Source organism: Falco rusticolus, chromosome Z (genome assembly GCF_015220075.1).
Source record: "Falco rusticolus isolate bFalRus1 chromosome Z, bFalRus1.pri, whole genome shotgun sequence".
NCBI lineage: Eukaryota > Metazoa > Chordata > Aves > Falconiformes > Falconidae > Falco > Falco rusticolus.
Genome location: NC_051210.1, coordinates 73713621 through 73733870, shown reverse-complemented (window position 1 = coordinate 73733870; position 20250 = coordinate 73713621). Strand labels below are relative to the sequence as shown.

At 43.1% G+C, this 20250-nt stretch overlaps 1 protein-coding gene across 14 annotated transcripts in view; it reads left to right on the top strand.

Annotated features, from left to right (window-relative positions):
• UNC13B (unc-13 homolog B) overlaps positions 1-20250 on the top strand; it is a 215155-nt gene that overhangs the window by 34465 nt on the left and 160440 nt on the right. For all 14 annotated transcript variants that reach the window (XM_037373647.1, XM_037373652.1, XM_037373651.1 and 11 more), the window contains exons 5-7: positions 236-359; positions 8791-8861; positions 11980-12037. In XM_037373647.1, coding sequence (XP_037229544.1) covers positions 236-359; positions 8791-8861; positions 11980-12037 — 253 coding nt within the window. The remainder of the gene's footprint in view (positions 1-235; positions 360-8790; positions 8862-11979; positions 12038-20250) is intronic.

Sequence of the window (20250 nt, the reverse complement as noted above, 5' to 3'; positions counted from 1 at the left end):
AAGGCAGTAGCTCTGCTATGAGGTGTTTGCTGCTGTCTTGGTAAAGGCCGTTAAGATTTGGAGGAAAAGCTGCCAGCACATGCTGAATAGATGTCATTTGATATTAAAATTGGGTATCGGGCCTTAGTAATACTGTAAAGCTCTTCCTGAAGTCTTTTTTGTTAGAAAACGTGTGAGAGTTGCTGCATAAGGGCCTGCCAGACTTGAAACTTCACCTGTGGCTTGTGATTCACAGGAAGGTCCCGGGGAGTGGTCTACGCTGGAGGCAGAAGTTGTAATGAAACATGATGAAATCTGTGGAACCAAAAACCCAACTCCTCACAAAATTTTGCTGGATACAAGATTTGAATTACCTTTTGGTGAGTGCATTTCAATAACTTACCCAGGGTGCTGACAATGCAGAGGAAGTATGTTGGGAGCAGTTTGTGTTTTATAGTGGTGTTCACTCTCAGTTCGGTCAGAATAGTTCAGTGCAGATCAATTTGCCGGTGTTCGTTTCCTGTTTGGCTTCTTTCTAAGAAGATCAGAATAAACAGGGAAGATGCAAAGCTCTCCCAGTGCTGGAATGTTTAGACTAGCAGCAGTTTAAGAAACTATTAATACTATTTCAGGGTTGTGCAGTCAGACATTTTGTTCCTGAGCAGGGAACATTAACTTCTTTGTATCTAGACAAATTTGGCTCTAGAAGAGGTCAAGCGTGTTGTTAGAGTTGTTCTGTGGTAGGTGCACTTAAACCCTGTTAGAAGTATGCAGTTCAGTTAGTGAAACATCAGTGCTGAGTGCTCCTGAACATTATCGTTAGCACAGTATATAAATAACATGATGTTATAAGAACTGCCTTTCTGGCAATTACTTGTAGTTGAAATGCACAGAATGTGGAAAGTAGCTAAATGAAGCAAACCCATCTCAAGTAAAGTTGAGTGTGAATTTTTTGTGATTTTATTTGAAAAATATTTTTATTTTATTTAAAAAGAACAACCAACCGAAAAAACCAAACAAATAAACAACCCCCAAAAGTAAGGCCTTAGCCAGAATGCATCCAAGGCTTACGTAGCTGCTCTTCCAAGCTCTTAGCTGACTCTTGGGACCAAGAAGAGAGATGATGTTTTTGGAGATTGTGGTGGGGTTTTTTTCTGCATTGGGCAATGAAGTGTTTCGAAGTTGTCTGTCATTGTGAAGCTCATCTCTCCCCCTCTGCCTGTTGCTTGCTTTTTGCTCCCAAGCCCCTAGCAGCGTGAGCAATTTGTATCATGCTCTAAGCACAGGTGGAACATTAGTGCACCCACTGGCATTTGGCCAGCAACTGTCAGGATTTGCCATCTGTTGTGGAAAAAAGTTAGGTCATCTGTTAGTCTCATACCCCGCTTCAGGGTGCAAAGGAGGATGCAGGCTTTGGCCCTGCAGCACTACAATCAATACAAATTGTATCTTACGCTTTGAGTGTACTATTTTGAGTGCACGGTCTCCTGGATGGTGCAATTCGGGGTGAGTGCAGCGTTTCATGGATGTAATAAGCGCCGCTCTTTAACCACAGTCCAGTGTGTAAAGGGGAAAGTGTGTCTGACACCTGCCTTGACAACTAAGCTGTCTCAAGTTGGTCTGGAGCCATCCCTCTTCCTTGAGAAAGTGTCCTGGTGATGCACTGCTGCTGTGACCCCGTCAATGGGAAGTTCATTACTGGAATTGCTTGTTATTTAACGGGAAGTACAGCTCACTTGATTTCCTTGTGAGGTGGAACATCAGTGCTTTGGGGCAAGTGTTCAGGCTTCTGGGAGGGAGGGGGCACAGCATACTAGCTGAAGTCAAGGCTTGCAGCTGCTACCTCCTCATCCAAGTTCATTCTGACACAGCTGCTTGTAAACTGTCTCTGCTTTGAAAAAGGTGAAATTCCTGTCTCTCCCTGTGTATTGAGGGAGTATCCAAAAGAGAATTTGCTTTCTTGTGCAATTGATGTTTTGGACTGCATTACTTCTTGTGATTTTTTTTTTTTTAAATTTTTTTCAAGTATAAGAAAATGTACTCCCTGTAAACCATTATGTGTTAGAGCATCTGAATTTAAAAAATAAGAGTATTTCAGCTAATAGTGGTAATAGTGTGTTTTCTCCCTACAGCTATACTCAAAACACAGGACTCTGTTTGTTTTGGGCTTTTTAAAACATACTGGGTTTTATAGTACATAGAATTTTGAGAATAGGACTTCTGTAGAAAACTGAAAACATGAAGTAAGTAACCAGCTTTTTGCAGCTCTTCTGTTTTTAACACAGTCGATCATTTAAAGCGCATCTATTACTTACTCCTTTGCTTACTGTACCAAATACAGCAGTGCGAAGTTCCTGTTAGTCAGTATTGAAGGGTTGTTATTTTAGAGTGGGAAAATCTGTCTGCCTGTCCGGAATGGGTGCATCAGTTAGCTCTTTCAAGGCTTCTGCTGCTCTTCATTTCTTGCGTCTTCTCCGTTTTCAGTCTGTCCTGCCATGGCAGGGTCAGAAGCAGGTTGCAAAGCAGCAGCCACTAAGAGTGTGGGACGTTCCTCTAGAAGATAGCATCTACCTCTGTCACTTTCCTTCTCCAGCAGTGGTTCCTTTCACACAGTGACTGAACATCTCCTGCCATCACCTCTAGGATAGAGAAGGGCCCTGAAAGATGGATGAGGCTCTGTCTCCCAGCCATTGCAGTACTGCGAGACTTAGAGGTAGCTCAGCTCGCAGCACTACCTCTGTATCTCGATGCATTTGCAGTTCAGTTTCCCTTTAATTGGAGGGCAGCATTATGGACTCTTAGTGCGCCACATGTTAAGACTTTGTTGTCATATGAGCTGGGAACTGCTGCTTTAAATGTACCCAGAGAACTAAATGAATCATTGATCTGCCATGTAAGTTCTTAAGTCAGCAGCTCTGTTGCTGTAGAGGCAATTTTTTAATAACAGCATGTTTGGAGTGACGCTTGGGAACATTGTGTATCATGTTTGGTTTCCCAGGTGAAGATCTCCTGGCTACTGTAGATATACGAGAACCGCAGTGATCTGCATGTGCATATACAGCTTGTGCCGCTTTCCAGGTCTGGTAAAATACAGCTGTCCGGGATAGAAGCTTTAAAAAAAATTGTGTGTTCTTCTGTTTGGCTGTGCTTCCGAGCTTTTTCTATCCCTTCTGGCTGCTCTGTTTCATTTAGGTTAGATGATGCATGCAGATGCAGTACCCCAGGTATTTTAAGTGTCTCATTGTATTTAGGTGTAGCTTGAGAAGTTTTTAAGGGATTGTAAGAGAGAGTAAATTAATTTGAAAACCAGAAGAGCTGAAGTCTTTGGTGTAAAATGTGATTGTATATGCAAAGAAGTTAGAAACTGGTTTGTTGTTTGCACTGTATGTATCCAGGATTAGTTTTCTGCATCTGCTTCCACCTGGTATGTTCAGGATTCTTTCTCCCTGTTGTGTCTTCCCCTGGTACTCTGGAGACTGGCGACAGCTACAGCTGAAATGCAGAACCGTGCTGATGCTGCTAGTGGTAGCACATGATAGGGCAACTTAGAGAATATTTTTTTTTTTTCATATGAAGTTGTTTTTAAATGTTTACCAGGCTTAGAATTGGGAAGCAATCATTTCCTAACAGGGCTAGTAAGAGCCGTAAACTTTACTTGGTGTCATCCAGGAGTTAAATTTTGTTAATGCCCAGATTTCCAATGGGACAAAGAACATCCGTGGTGACCTTGGTATGTCTTCCATGTGTCCCATTGCATGTTTCAGATGCAGACCTTGCATTTTTTTCAGTAGTTTCATTAGTGTGACACTAGCTTGCCATGTATAGGAGAGAGAGCAGATTTGTGGGCCCTTCTGCAGTGAGCATCTGTGTGCAATGGACTGCAGGGCTGGGGACCAGACTGTCATCTTATGTTCTCTGCCAGCCCTATGTTCTTAAATGTTCAATCTTGCAGAAGAAGAATGACTGAATATCCTCTTCTATAAAAGTGCAGCAAAGCGTGAGCATTTGAAATGTGAAGTGTTAGTGAGAGCTGATATTAACCCCTAGGGTGCAAAGCATTTTTATGCTTGGTAGTCTTTTAAAATGGCAATAAGCTGCCTTCTTGATGGGAGGAAGTGGTTGTTAGCAAAGACAGGCTGGAGCAGGTTTCTCCACTGATCATATGTTTCTTCTCAGGAACAAGATAGGCATATCAAGGAAGGGAGACAGCTTTTCTTCTTGTTTGGTTTAGAAAATTTGCTGGTAGGGAGAAGACAGTCTCGCTGTTACTGTCTTGCTGTAGTGAATGTGTGCTGGCACAGACTTTCCAAAATGCTGCTTTTCAAGTGTAAAACTGCTGTTTGGAAGCACTTTTAATCTGTCCCCCTTTTTCAGAAGTGCAGTGGCTATGTGCAAGTCCCTCACAGGATGGAGTACTCAAAAATGCTTTTGGCGACTAATCTATAGCAGTTTGGATCTATGCCAGGCTGTTTCTAGTGGATAATTGGAGTGAAAATGCTTTTAGTGTTCTCACCGCTCCCAGGCTAGAAGCATGCTGATATGCATCCGGCCATCAGGTGGAGTAAATGCTTTGTTGTTTTTGTGTCTTGGGAACTGCACAGAAAGAGAAACGCTCGGCTCTGCAAAGTTATTTCAGTGAGGACTTGTGAAGATTCCCATACTGCTGAAAGGGAGGAAATTGGGGCTGAGAAGAGACAGAGGCCAGGTGAAGGCTTGTAGGAAAGCGGGGAGAAAAAGGGTATCGCTTCTGCTTCCAGCACTTGTTCTCACTCATGCTGACCTGAGGGATGCCCCAGCCCAGGACTTGCTGTCTGGGAAAAACTGAGGTGGCAGAAGGTGATGTGCAAGGACTAGAGCAAGGACCACCAAGCCCGAGGGGAAGAAAAGCTTTAGGGCTGAAATTCCTAGTTACTGCCAAGATAGAGATCTGTAAACAGGAATACTGTTATGTTTAGGCACCTGAGGGGGGGTCTAACTATGAGTGAAGTCACCTGTATAGATCTAGCAAATTCTCCACTAATTCCTTCCACAGCCTGGTAAGTCTCTGTACTGTTGTGTCCCCATTTCTGTGGTGGTGCAGTGTATCCAGGTGGCATGGCCCTGGGTGCACTGGTAAGTTTTAATGGCTCTGATTAGCCTCACCTGGGACCTGCACTCATACCCCCCTGCTCGTGGACCCAGGAGACCCGCCTCAGCTTAGCTCCTAGCCTTTGATCCTGAGTGGTGCTGTGGAGCTTACTGATCTCCCACCTCAGCTGCAGCTGTGTCTGTGCCTGCTGGTGGACCTCGTAGATCCAGGCCCAGATGTGGACTGACTTCCTGGCTTGACCTCCAACCTGTCTGGCAACCTGGGCTCCTGGCTATGATCTCTGGGCCTGCCCGGCTCACCTTCCTCAGGTGCTGTGGGATGGGCCCCTGGCTAGTAAGTCCCTTGTCCTGGCAGCCATGGGATCTCCCTTGCTTCCCCTTCCTTAGGGAGCAACCAGACCTCACTGCTCCCTGACACCAGCGGCCCAGAGAAGACAGGGGGTTCAGCTTCCAGCTGAGGATGGCAGTAGGAGCAAGGACGGTAAGGCTTGCCACATTTCTGTGTTGGTATCAAATTAAGAAGCCCTAAAAGCTGGTGAAGTTACCTGCCCATCTCCTCTCAGTTCTAGTTCTTCAGCAGTTTTGTTTCACTGACATATGGCCTTACTCCTCTTGTTTACAAAGCATGATGTCAGCAGCATCCTGAGCTGGCATCAGATGGCATCTGTTTGGACTAGTTCAGCTTTTTATCTTCAAGCAAAAGTTAATGTAGCAGAGTAAATGGTACTTGTAATCAAAGGTCAGCAGTGATGTAGGAGCTGGCCAGTGGACATGGCCTTGAAAGCAGTCAGTTTGTAATCTCAGCACTAGGGATTTTCTGTTCTCTGTGTTTCAAAGAACCAGCTTCAACAAAACAGCTGACCAGGGCAAGACACAAATGGATCATGAAACTAAAAATTAGTTATGAACTGCTTCCTCAAAAAATCAAGAAATCTGTCTCATTGGTCATTCCTTCTTCTGACCAGGTAACAACTCAAGTTCATAGGCCAGTTGCTTCATATTTAAGATTTGCTTTGCAGTAACTGTGCTGCCATTAGTATTGATGACAAGAGCTTCTCTTAAGATCAAGGTGATGTCCTTAAAGCAGCCAGTATCTAGGCAATAGCAGATTTTTATCTCTGATTTGCGTAAGAAGCTGTTTCAATAGAATAGCAGCAATCCTGCACTAGAAATCGGATAGCTCCATTTATGAAATGGGTGCCTTGGGTATGAGATGGGAGCAACAAATCCAATAGACATATGGTGCTTCTTGGTGCCTGGGCGTGCCACTAAACCGTGGTCTATGGGAAAGCATTGAAGCCTACCCTGAGGCTTCAATGTTGGTGGTAATCTGTTGCTTCATCCCTCCTAGATCTCTTTGGTCTTGATTTCAGGCTCCATGGTTGAGCTGTTTTGACTCTGACCATTAGTCCTCTGTTTGTGAGTTTTTCTTCATCTTTCAGAGAAGTGATGATGGCTTTCAAAGGCAAAATTCCATAGGCTTTGCTTTGATGTCTGCATTGCTTCAGATCCTTGTTGGAGTTTGTCCTCCTAAATCTCATCAGGTTGTATGCTGATAGCTCTTCGATTAATTGATGTCATCTTTTCAGATCAGTTCTGTCCAGATTTCCTTTGAATACCATCCCTAATTTGTCCACAGCTCATCTAATAAATCTGTGCGGCTGTGATCTGCAGCCCTGATGATCAAAAGCATGTATGTTTTTCTGCAACTACTGTAATTGTGGAAGGCTCTCTCATGTTTCTCTTGCCTTGTTTTCTAATACCATGTAACAACAAAGCAATGTGCTGTGCATCAGAAAGAGCAACTAGCTGTGTGTATTATTAAAATAAATTAATTTGCTCTGCCTTCAAGCAAGGACAAATAGGTTGTCTTTTTTTCTACTTAATGCAGGTTTTCTAGAGTCAGGTTCTAAGTTTCCAGTTCCCTAAAGCTTTCTCAAGTGGGGCCTGTTATATTTCCCTTGTTTGGGTGAGATTAGTTGCATAAAAATACAATGGTGTTTCTGTTACAAAGGTGTGGACGTTAATTCATAGTCCAAAGAAATGCCTACTTCTGAAACTCCAAATTCCACTAAATCTGGCACGTTCCCTGTTCTTGTTGAAAGCAGTTCGTGTTCTAGTACCTGGCCACTATTATCTCCAGATGTTTTGGGGTCACTGCCTTTGTAAGATGATGGTGTGTGTGGCTGAGAGAGGACACATGTAGGACAGATTACCCTTTAAGTATAAGAACAAAGCAATACTTGGTCCTCTTTGAAAGCATCGTAGGTCCCAATGGAATACTCACCTGCCAATAAATCTTGTTCTTGTTTCTCTCAGGAGTAGTGGTGGCTGTAACTTTTAGAACCACCTTTTTATCAGGAGATCATCACAGCCTACTTCTCTCACTCTTGCCAACAGATAGTGTAGCATATCATTATGGCTGTGCTCATGGGGTACAGTTCATTGCAGGAAAACGTGTTAGATGTAAACTTGGCTCCTAATGAGGGACCTGAGAGTGTAAAGAATTATAAGAGATCGGAAAACTAGCTGAACTGGTATTGTACTCATCCTCATTTGTCAGCTTGCAGGGTTATTGTTGGTGTCTACCTGGAGCAGTCCCTCCACTTCCTTCCTGCATCAGCTCTGAAGTTTCTGCGTTGGTGCAGCTTTGGACGATGAATAGCCAAATTTCAGAAGTCATTGCAGTCAGGGAGATGTCAAGTGGCTAGACAAATCCAAACCAATACTTTTTCCCCCCTCTTTCCAATGATTTTACACTCCCCTGTCCCTAAATAATTTACCTAATTCTCCTGGATTGAAAGCCTGATCGATGCTTTTTTTTCAGTGGGCTATTTCCCTTGGTGCTGTGCGCACCTTGCTCTATTCCTTAAGCACAGCTGGTACCTAACTTGCCTTGTGTTCACCTTTCCACAGCAGTTCATCTGCACTTCCAAGGGTGCACTCTGAGAGATGAAATTGAGTGGCAGAAGTCTGTGTTCCCTTCAAACCATTAGGACACTATATGACTTGAAAGTGTGAAATAGAAAATAGTTACCAAAATAAAGGTGGTAATGCTTGCTACTTGCTGTCAGTCATCAACTTGGTATATCTTCTAGAAGGTAAAAAGGGTTGCTGTGATTCATTTCACAATGAAGTTGCAGTGTTGTGTAAAAATAGGGATGTGCTTTCATGTGAATATGACTGCCTGTAGCACTGTTCATTACCTCAAAAGATTTGGCTTATTGCCTGCAAAGGAAAACAAGAGACCATTTCTTTTTTGGTACTTAATGTGTGTTACACCAGGTATGTAAGAAAGATGTGCTATTCAAAAGGAGCCCTCGTTCTTCTGAGGTTATAAAAGCCTCCAGAAGAGGCTCTTGATCTTGCTATGTGTTACGAAGCATATAGCAAGTGTATTAATATCATTGTGAAATGGCTCTTCATAAAACTAATACTTCAATTAAATCCAAACTATTCTGTCTTACTCTTTCCTACCTTTGTGCAGTGTGCATTTGGTTAATCAGCTTTAAACAAGAAAGCAATGTAAACCCTTGAACTGTGTTGCTATTTAGAGTATTTATTTTCAATCTAAGTGCTAAAATAAGACAGTCCTACTACCTCAAAACACGTGTTTTCTTTGTGGTGTGGTCTTGGAATACCCTCCCTGTTTTAATGCTACTGGTGATAAAATGCAAGTTTGTCTGGTTAGTAAAGACTATGTGACTTATTCTTTTGGTATAGATATCCCCGAAGAAGAGGCCAGATACTGGACCAGAAAATTAGAACAAATAAATTCACTGGGAGATGATGAGGTAAATATCTAAACTGAAAGACGAATGTAGCCCTGAGTGCCTTATAACTTGTTTCGGTTCTTTATATGGCATTCCTGTGATTAAGGTAACTACTAAATGTTCGTCATTTACAAGTCTTCCATGAACTGTTTACAGAACTGTTTTCCCAAAGTGTACTCTTGGTGTTAAGGAGACGAACTTCTTCCCACGTGCTGGAAGTGCTTGAATAATGGGAACTGTTTTGTTGATGTGCATACACTCAAAGGAAAGGTAACACCATGCTTTACCTCAGAAGAGAGTGAAACTGCTTTTGACAAGCTGTGGTTAGGTTCTGTATTTGAGAAACCAAGTCAGAAAGGACATTTTTTTAGTTGGCTGTCTCTGGGAAGAAATCAAGGCAAGATACTGCATCTTTCTGGGAGCTGAGAGCTCTTAGATTATGTCCTAATCCAGATGTTAATGCCATAGTTTGTATAATCTTGTTTTTATTTATATGGCTCAGTTTATATGAATCTGCTAGCTATGGCTTTGGTTTCCTGGTTTTTTTGAGTGTGTTCTTGGTTCAACAGCTATAAACTAAAAGTTACAAATTTTTTTTTTGAGAGTCTGTTACATGATTAAAACTTCTATTTACATTTCATACTGTTTGCAAAATAAGATTTGACATCTTAATGCCTGTATCAGAAGTTTAGCATTCAAAAAAATCCCTGAAACACTAATGTGTTGATGCCAACATCATTGAGGAGGAACATGGTGCTTGCTTAAACTCTTGATGTGTCTCTTTCCCTAGCAAGATAACTTGAAAAAAGTTCAGCCAGTGACTTTAGGAGGTTTTTGTTCTGGGATCCTTCATCTGTTCTTTTACATTCCTTATGTGACTCATTCAGTTTGCTGTGCAGATGAAGAGTAAGAAGGTGGGTTTTCTTTTTAACTCAGAACAGACCAATATTTTGGGTGGATAAAAACATAAGCGCTTGAGGGCAACCTCTCCTGCCTTCCTAGAAGTTTGAGAACCTCCTTGGAGTTGATGCAAAGCTTGATCTATGATTTGTCCTGTTACTGACCCCGCTTCTGTGAGCTGTAGCAGCAATCTGTGCCAGGGACTTCGGTGGAGCACAAGAGCCCCCTAGTGCCTCGCTGCACTGGTACTTGCTGAAGGGTACCCAGAGCACAGTGAGACTCCTCTTCCCCTGGAGTGCCATCCATGTGCATGCTTTTATCAAATACCAGCAGCAAAACCCTGTCTCTGTAATTGTAACCCAACGGTCTCAGACTTATTATGGATGTTCACTGTCATCAGTGAGAAAATGGAAAAAAAAATAGAACACCACTGTGGTGCCAGACCTAGGGTTCATCTTGTCCCACATCTGACAGCAACCCAGAGTGGGGATGGTGTCTTCCTTGCATATTCCCCTGATTTGCAGAGACTTGTAGCTCAGGAACTTGCAGAGCCAGAGGCAGTATCTTTGCATTTAACACTTGTGGATGTCCGCAGCCTTTTGAAAAGCACCCAGGTCAGTTATGCTGTAGCAAAGGAATTCAGCACCTTAATTGTGCATTGCCCGAAGAAGTACCTTATTTGCTTCCAGCAAACAAACCCTATGTTGTGAAACCTGCTGGAGGCAGGTTTATTTGGGGAAATTGAATGACTGATCCTCATTCCTCCTTGAATGACTGATCTTCATTCCTCCATTGTATGCCACTCAGCTTTACAGACCTCACCTTCTTGCATGGCTTTTGGGTTGCAGAGTCCTAGTCTGCAATTTAGTACAGGACAACTATATGCCTTTTATCTTCTTTTCTGTGCATTAAGTTCAGCTATCTCTGTTTGAGACAGTGGATGAACAGACTGAAGTTGCACAGCAGTATTTGAGAAACAGGTTCGTTTGGAGTTTATATGTTGTCATAAAACTACTTTGTAGTCTCTATTCCTACAAACATTTAATATTCAGTTTTGTTTTTGGGGCTGCTGATAGCTGTTGGGCTGATGCCTTGAAAAGAAAAAAACTACCGCAATTTTTGGATCTCTGAGTATAATAATTCAGAATCCATTGCTGTCCTGTGCTGCTGAAATTGCTCATCAACAGACTTCCTTTCACTACTTTGTCAACCAGTCAGTGCTGTGAGATCCAGCCGTTCTTGTTTTCACGATCCTGATTAACTCGGTGAGTTGGCAGTTTGATGATAAGGCTAACCACCTTTCAGGATCACTTGTGCGTTTTAAATAACACAGATTGGAAGGTAGCCACAGTGGAAGTCTGCAGCTTGTCACCTTCCATGTAATGAACTGGTGATTAATCCTTACCAAATCCAAGGAGAGGCTGTCTGCTGGCCCTGTTTTGCACAGATTGCAGCACCAGGTTGCTAAGCTTGCCACTTCCTTTGTCGTCAGACCTTTTTTCCCCTAGCAAAGACTGTTCTCAGTATTTCACTGAATTGTCCTAATTTTCTCATATCTCTATGTAATACGAGGAGAATAACAAAGTAAACCCACTAGCATTCCCTTAGGGAATGCTTTGATGCTGTAACAAACAGCTTTGTAAGAAGTCAAAGCTGGCTAATTGAAATATCTGTGTTCTCTAATTTAGTATTAAATGAGTTGAAAAATTCTTCACTTTAGATGTACAGTGGACCACAGGACAGTTTCTGTTTGCTGGGCAAACGTTGTGTTACTGCCCTGCTGGGCACACTAATTATTTAACTACTTCAGTCTCCTACTGCAGTGTTGCTGTGAGCCCACGTGAGTTTTGAACCATTGAAGCCATGCTTGAGTGTCTGAACGTGAACTGGGCGTGTTCTCAGTTCTGAGCTCCCCATCACAGTGACGTTGTGGTGTAGAGAATCCAGTCTTTTAGGTGTCTAATTTGAGGTCTCACAAATGAGAACAGAGCCTGTGTTTGTAGTAAAGCAGACTTTACCTTAACCAGATGTGCACATTTTAACACCTGGTCTTGGCACGAAGAAAGAGGAGACTTCTGGGAGTGTGCCTGGATGTGAATATTAAGGAGAATATTTAATGCTTTGATACTACCAGGGATGCTTTGTCTTAGGTGTGGCATGCTGTACTCTGGAAGCTGTTCCACGAAGTTACCAATTACTTTCTTACCAGTCTGTGTTCCTTCTTTTTCCCCCCCTCTAGTATTCCTTTCAGGAGGAAGTCCGGAAGAAACCATTGCCCAGTGCTGCCTCCCAGTGTTGTAAGTTAGACTCTTTTTCTTGATATTTTTTTTCCTCTTTTAACGTACTTTTATTTTCCCTAGTTAGTTATGAAACGATGATACTTCTGAAAAATGTTTTCTTGTTAGAAGTGCGTAAATCTCTGTGAAGCCAGTATTTTGTCGGTTATGAAAACCTGACCCTCAAAGTGTTGGGTCTAAAGCTTCTGATGCTAGAAAGTGGAATCGGGCGTTGAGCCTTAGCCTGTTTGTGTTCTCATGTGCAATAAGAACACAAAATGTGTTCAAAGTCACCTAGATTGACAGACCCTTGTAATATTGACGCAAGTTAGAAAATGTTACATTTTCTCATATAACTAAGTTAGGCAATGTTCTCTTTAAATATCATGTGTTGAATAATATTTTTATGACTTTTTAATGAAATTTCAAGAGCAGGAGAATAGATGGAGACAGGTACTGCCAGTAGTAGCCTTTCAAAATGCATCAGAGACTTGTGTACTTTGATGCCTAATTTCTTTGATAATACTCTTCAGTGCTGTGTTGATGGTTGAAAAATATTTTTACTAATTTATGCTTATCTCATCTTGCATCTTTTTATGCTTCTAAAAACATGGATGGAAAAATAACCTAGGACCTACTGTATCTGATGGTTTGCAAATTTAGATTTTTGAAACACTGCTTTTAATGTACAATAGATTAAAGCTCAGTGACGCCTCTTATAAATGTCTTATCTACTTTTGGCAAAAACATAAATAAAATACAAGTCTCTCAATTTGAACAAATCTTTTATCCTGTACTACAAATTCTATAAGGCATGTATATTTCACTTTGTAGGCTGTTTATCCATTAGGCTGATTATAGGATCTTTACAAAACTGTTAACATTAGGAAATGTTAATTACTGTTTACATTTTTTAGTAGAATTAATTTATCTATATACTGCTACTATGTTATCTTAAAACTATCTTCAACAAAACATGGACATTAACCAAGTGCTTAGGAAATCTGAACGTGTTGTGTAGCTGGAACGTGTACACAGCTATGTGGAAGTATTCTGGCAGTGGTACCCTAGGTAACACCAAATATCTCCTCCCTTTCTTTTTAAGAAGAGTGTATGTAAAGAATAAAGCACTTTTTTTTTTTTTTTTTTTAAATACTTATAAGGGTACAATTGATTTGTAAAGCCTACAAATAAGAAACATTGTTGGAGAAAATACCTGACTAAATCATGTGCATACTATGCAGAACCTCTAATGTTAAAAGGTCAAAAAAAAAGTCGATATGAAGTGTCTAAGAAATGAACGTGTTGTTTGCTGAAATGACTTTCCTGGCTATGTGCCCTGTCCTTTGCTTTTGTTTGAGCGAAGCTGGTTTGATTGACTCTTCTAAGTATTGGGATGTGTGGGTATATTAGGAGGAATGCTTCTGTGTAGGGGAAGTAGCTGCACCTGTTCCCACAGCATGGTGCTTTTACAACCTCAGGCTCTTGTAGCCTGTTTCTTCCTTGGAGAACCAGCTCAGCTCTGACAAACAGACATAGTAAACAGCAGAACTGCAGCTGCCCCTTTTGTGTTGCCTGTTAACAGCCTGCATCTTGCTAGGAAGTGACCTTTTACAGTAATTAATTGAAGGCTCCTGGTTTGAACAATCAATATCACATAAGAATTAATTTAATCATTCATGGGACTTAAACACTCATTAGAATTGATGTTAAACATTTCATAGCAATCTATGGTGAATGTATTTAAGAATTTTCTAGTAATTCTATAAAGTTTGTGGTACTGCATGTACTTTTGCTTATCTACTGCCTTGCAAGTTTCCAACATCTATGACTATCAAATTATTTACGTGGACAAATATAAAATAGACATTTAATGTAGAAGTACTTTTGAAAAATGAGCTCTGCTTGCATCAGTCTGTGCATAAGAATTGTAAGCTTGCCTGAATATATCATAGTCCTTTCGAACCCAAGAATTCAACACAGAAGATGCATTGATTGTGTCTCTATTGAAAGCTGACCTGACCTTTGCATATGACACAGGAACTCAACCTTCTTTTACATAGGAGCAGGGTGGGTGTCCTTCCCTGATCTAAAACACATTAAATATGGAGTGTTCTTACTTATTGTGTGGGTAAATAATTGATATGTTTTTAGATACAAATGTTCTTGAGGATTTTTTTATTATAAGACTCATCCAGTTTTCCATCACAATGTGCTAGATGAGATGTGATCACTGCTGGGAGCGGGACACAGTCAGCTGGACAAAAGACTTAAGTATCTAGAAGGAGCAAAAAACCTCCTCAGTGTAAGTAGGTTTCACCCCGTGAGAACATTTTCACAAATTCTAAAAAATACAAATTTATCTTAAAACCTGATGCACTATGGAGAAAAAGTGCAGCAGAATACTTCACACAGCTTGCTTTTCAAGAAATAATGGCGTAACTGCACATGCCAATGGCAGCTTCTTTGTCCTAGCTGGAGAAAATCCTACTCCAGCAGGGAGGGTCGGGTTCATTAAATAGGGAAATACATACTTACATGCTAAAGTGAGATTGCCCTTCTGCCCTGTTCTGCTTCTGTATTTTCACACATCTGTTCCCTTTCTCAGTCTGCCTTTTCTCATGGTTATTTCCCCATCTCCTGCGTGGATGCAACTTGTTCTGTTGTCTCCTCTCAGTAGCAAGGGGGAGAAGAATGAAGCAGAATGTGAAAGGGAGCCAGGTCATGTCTGAAAGCCAATGTCAGATCTGTGAAGGGTGGGTTTTCATCTCTGGCCATGTGTGCACTGTGCTGCCTTGGCATGATGCTCTGGGAAGTCTTAGCCCAGACTAGGTGCTCTGATTTTTCCAGAGATTATGGAGTTTTCAGGCCCACTTGCACAGTCTTACGTGCTGCTTTGTTCTTAGAAGAGTTTAACCCATGATTTCTGAGGTAATTTGGGATCCAGGGTTCCTGCCTGCTCTTAAATGAAGCTGGTGGGTCTGTTCTTGCATGTGCAGTCTCTTCTAAGCCTGACTGATTTTTTGCATTTCCTGCCTCTTCCTTCATCATACCATTTCATTTTTATCTCCCAAATTCTGTGCCTCCCTGTACATTTCTCCTGCCCCAGAAAGATCACATGCTTCCAAGTGATTTAGCTTTTAGTGATCCCAAGCAATTAGTGAAGCACTTTAGTGCCAATGGATCCAGTTTTGTTTTCATTTCTGTTAAATGTAATCATAATTCTTAGTTTGCTGGTACCTCATTGTTGGATAAATGCAGCATCCTCATATTGGCTTTTACCCATAACCTGAAATTGCACGTAAATTAAAAAGAAAGCAATCTTTTATTGTCTGGAAATTCACTTTAAATGAAGCAGATTGAAAAAATGTTATTTGATTACATTGGCATTCATTGAGTCAATAAGCTCCAAGTTACTTATTGTGATAGGTACAGATTTATTTTTCTTGTATGGTCAAGATAATTTCTGGCAACATTAAAGTCCATTATAATCCATAAGTGAGTCACTCTGTCAGTATTTTAAATGCAGCCTCTGACTTGGAGCAGACATCACGCAAAGGTGGATGAGAAAGGCATTCTGCACAAGTCCATGGGGCCAGATGGGATCCACCCCAGTGCACTGAGGGAGCGGGCAGAAGCATCACCAAGCCACTTCCCATCACTTATCGCCGGTCCTGGCTTACCAGTGAGGTCCTGGTTGACTGGATGTTACCAAATGTGATGCCCATCTAAAGAACAGACAGAAGGGGGATCTGGGGAACCACAGACCTGTCAGCCTGACCTTGGTGCCAGGGAAGGTTGTGGAGCAGATCATCCTGAGTGCCATCACATGGCAAGTGCAGGAAAACCTGGGCATCAGGCCCAGCCAGCAGGGGTTTATGAAAGGCAGGTTCTGCTTGACGAACCTGGTCTCCTACGACAAGATGACCCACCTGGTAGATGCAGGAAAGGCTGTGGGTGTTGTAAAGCCTTTGACACAGTCTCCCACAGCATTCTCCTGGAGACACTGGCCGCTCATGGCTTGGACGGGTGCATCTTTGCTGGGTAACCAGCTGGCTGGGTCAGCCCAGAGAGTGGTGGGGAATGGAGTTACATCCAGCTGGTGGCCGGTCACAGGTGGTGTTCCCCAGGGCTCGGTGCTGGGGCCAGTCCTGTTCCGTATCTTTATCAGTGATCTGGACGAGGGGATCTAGCACACCCTCACCAAGTTCACAGGTGACCCCCAGCTGGGGGGAGCGTTGATCTGCGGGAGGGCAGGAGGCTCTGCAGGGGAGTCTGGGCAGGCTGGAGCGATGGGCCCAGGCCAGTTGTGTGAGGGTCAACCAGGCTCAGTGCCGGGTCCTGCCCGTGGGTCACACCAGCCCCCGCAGCGTTGCGGGCTGGGGGCAGGGGGCTGGGAACTGCCTGGGGGGAAAGGGCCTGGGGGGGCTGGTCGGCAGCCGGCTGGGCATGAGCCCCCCGTGTGCCCAGGTGGCCAAGGAGGCCAGCAGCATCCTGGCTGGTGCCGGGAACGGCGTGGCCAGCAGGGCCAGGGCAGTGCTGTCCCCCTGCACTGGGCACTGGCGAGGCCGCCCCTCGACTCCTGTGTTCAGGTTGGGCCCCTCACTGCCAGGGGGACGCAGAGGGGCTGCAGCGTGTCCAGAGACGGGCAGGGGGCTGGTGCCGGGGCTGGGGCACAAGGCTGGTGGGGAGCGGCTGGGGGAACTGGGGGGGGTCAGCCTGGAGAGGAGGAGGCTCGGGGGCACCTTGTGGCTCCCTGCAGCTGCCTGACAGGAGGGTGTGGGCAGGGGGGTCGGTCTCTTCTCCCAGGTGACAAGTGACAGGGCAAGAGGAGATGGCCTCAGTCTGTGCCGGGGAGGTTTAGGTTGGGTGTCGGGAGAAACGTTGTCACTGACAGGGTGGTGGAGCGTTGGGACAGGCTGCCTGGGAGGTGGTGGAATCACCAACCCTGGAGATGTTTAAAAAATATGTAGATGCAGTGCTTAGGGACATAGTTTTAAGTGATGGACCTGGCAGTCCTGGGTTACTGGTTGGACCTGATGATCTCTGAGGTCTTTTCCAACCTAAACAATTCTGTGATTCTCTGGTCTTTGCAGAAAATATTTGGCAGTCTTATTAATATCAGCTCCTGTAAATACTGTCCTATACCTTTTGCCAGGAAGTTTACAAATCTGAAAGAGAACAGGTTTGTTCAGTACAATTCCCAGAAAAGATAACCTGAGTGCCACTGGATCAACCGGTTATGTCTGTCCTCTTATCACTGACTGAGGCAAGAGAATGTTTGGCAGCAGGCTGGCCAGCTTGGTGGAGCAGGCTTTAAATTGAAGGACTTGGGGGGGTGGGGTGGGGGGGGTGGCACGGCCAGGTCCAAAGTGGCAGTGCTCACACCATTGCATCCAGCTGGGGAATGAGCCAGCCCAACCAAAGCTGCAAGCAATAGATACTCCTCAGGTGCCTCCCAAGGTGGGTGTCGGGCAGGCAGCCACCTCCAGGCTGTGCATAACTATGGGGGGTCCCTTGCACCCCTCCCAGGAAACCTGCACATGGCTTGGGAGGGAAGAAAATGCTACAGCTTTTTTTGTAGAGACACAAGCCGCCTTTTAACTACTTAAGGCTGGCAAAACGTGTTTTATGCATTACTGGAATGAGTGTCATTTGATGCCAGATCCATTTTTTTTGACCCTTCTTTCCTGCTAATGTTTGAAGAAACGGATTTCTGCAAAATGTGTTAGGCAAGATTCTGTTAATATCTACACATTCACTACTATTTCAAAAGTACCAAAGGCTGACTTTAGAGGTTTCATTCCTGATGCCTATTAGTTCTCTTTTTAGGAGCTCAGATTCCAGTGGTGCATCAGAAGTCCTGTATGTTCCTCTGCATAAACTGGCTCTGATGCTGAGATTGCTGTGCTTTCTATGGCACTGATGAGGAGCTTTGTCTGCTAAAAAGCCACGTGAATGCCTTCTGTGCCCCCACGTCCCCAGCAAGCCCTGAAAACATCCATGCCAGTTTGTGTTCATGGTGTTGCACTGTGGATGCTAGCATCTTTATGCTGCCATTAATGTGCCATTGGGTTGGGGCTATCAACCCTGCTGCTGGGCTTTCCACAGTGCAGATGGTGCGGTTCTAGCAGAAGCAGTGTCACCGAGTGCACAGATCTGGGCAGGCTGTGGGTCCAAGGCAGCTGTAATGAAGCTGGAAAGAGCTTGGTTGGCAGGATGTGCATTGCAGCCTGTTTTCCTGAAATGAAGCCATAGCCATCCAAGGTTACATGTGCACTGATGTGAGCATGCCATCCCTTGCGCTTGTTGAATCCTGTGGTTTATTCTAGTCAAAGATGTTGGCTGCCATCCAACAGTGTTAAACTGGGTGAGCTGACCCAACAGCAAATGTACTGAAATGACATCCTGTTATGAGGGTTTTTTTGTTCTCTTTGGTAACCATATATAAAAAGAAAGATTGGCTACACCACGCTGTGAAGGCTAGGCAGCATCAAAATACTTTTGAGCAGGCCACAGCTTGACCATCTGAATTGTCCACAGAGTTGTATGACCTGTAGTAGCATGGTGGCAGACTGCAGTCGGCTGCAGTTGCTGGGAGGTGGTACTGCCCTCCCTGATGTAGAGATATATGCTGTATGCCTAGATTCTTGCCATTTGTTGATTCTCAGTCCCAGCCTGCTTCCACAGTTAGAAACAACAGAGGTCAGCAGCTACCTTCAGCATCTCCAGGCCAGGCCAGCTTGAGAAGCTTAAGGAAGAGGTCAGCGGTAATTTTACCCTGCTCAAGGGTAGGTGACACCAAAGGTCCTGCTGCAGTCATTGAAAAGCTGTGCTCCACTGAGAGTAACACTGCTGGCCACAGTGCAAACAAGAAGTCTTAACACAAAAAATGTTCATTGTAAGTGTAATTCAGAACAGGACACTTGAATGACCTTTTTCTCTCTCTCTCTCTCTTTTTTTTTTTTTTTTAATTAAGCTAGGCAGAGGGTAAACTATTGTCTGTACAAGTGAAACCATTGTATGAACTCTTTTTTGGTAGCTTGCTGGCAGGCTGGGAAGGCTCCTTGGTTGGCCTCTCTGCTTCTCAGGGACTGGCAGCATCTGTTCCTCTTCGTTTAAGGTAAATCCCATCTGGGAGACTTGAGGTTTTGTAGGCTTGTGGTACTCGCTGCCTGGGCTTGCTGAAGAGGTGACAGGTCTACTCAAAGGAATGCAGATTCAAAGTCTTATTCTAAAATCTCTGCCTGCATTTTTAGGATAAAGCTGCTACTTCAGGGCTGGATATGTCTAAGGGAAAGTACTCAGCAAATGGAAGTTAAAAATACTGGCTATATTAGGAGATTGTACAGTAACAAAGTTTGACTTATTGCTGAACTGTAGAGGAGAGCAGCAGATCTGTGGTTTTGCTACTGATCCTCTAAGTGTCCTTTCTTAGTTGTTGTTTTCCTAGAGTACATGCTGTATTCTGAAAGGTGTTGACAAGGAAATAAAGCTTTGGCTTTTAAATAAGCACCAGACCTAAAGCTCTTTCTGAAATGCTGAACACTGCTAATGGTGATATGTCTCTCTATAAGCAGTGAACAAAAAAAGTAAATGCTCGCTTAATCACTCTAGGTTTCATAATTTGTTTAGTGCTTTTCATGAATGAATCTTTTTCTTTTCTGTTGTTTTTTTTTTTAAAGACTCTGAAACTTCATTAGTCATCCTTTAATGTCATAGCAATAACAGAAAATTAATTTGAATTTTCTTACTGCAACACAACATAACCTTTTTAAAAATTAGGTCAAAGATTTTAAACGGACAGAAAAATTATTGCTCAACTTTGTAGAAAAGCCATAAATACGTGTCCTTGAGCAATGAGACTTGTACTGAAAGTCCAAGATTGAAAATCAGAAGAAAAAAAGGTGACAAATCTTTTATCTCAGCTGCTGTAGAACATTATAATCCTCTTTGCTATTATGGATATATGTAATTTTAGGTAATCCACTATAGTCAAAATTGTAGCTCATGAGGAGTATGTAAAACTTCTGTTGATTATGTTTAGATCTCTTAGCCAAATAGTCTGTGTGACATGGTAGCCCAGAAATTTGTAAATGAGACAACTGTGTTGGGTATTAGTCCAGCCATAGAAATGTTACAGGTTTTCCAGTATAGATAAAATTAAGTGGCAGTCTGCCCAATACGTTTTACTATGGCTATTAATGAGTTGCACAAGCTTGTAATAGCTTAAT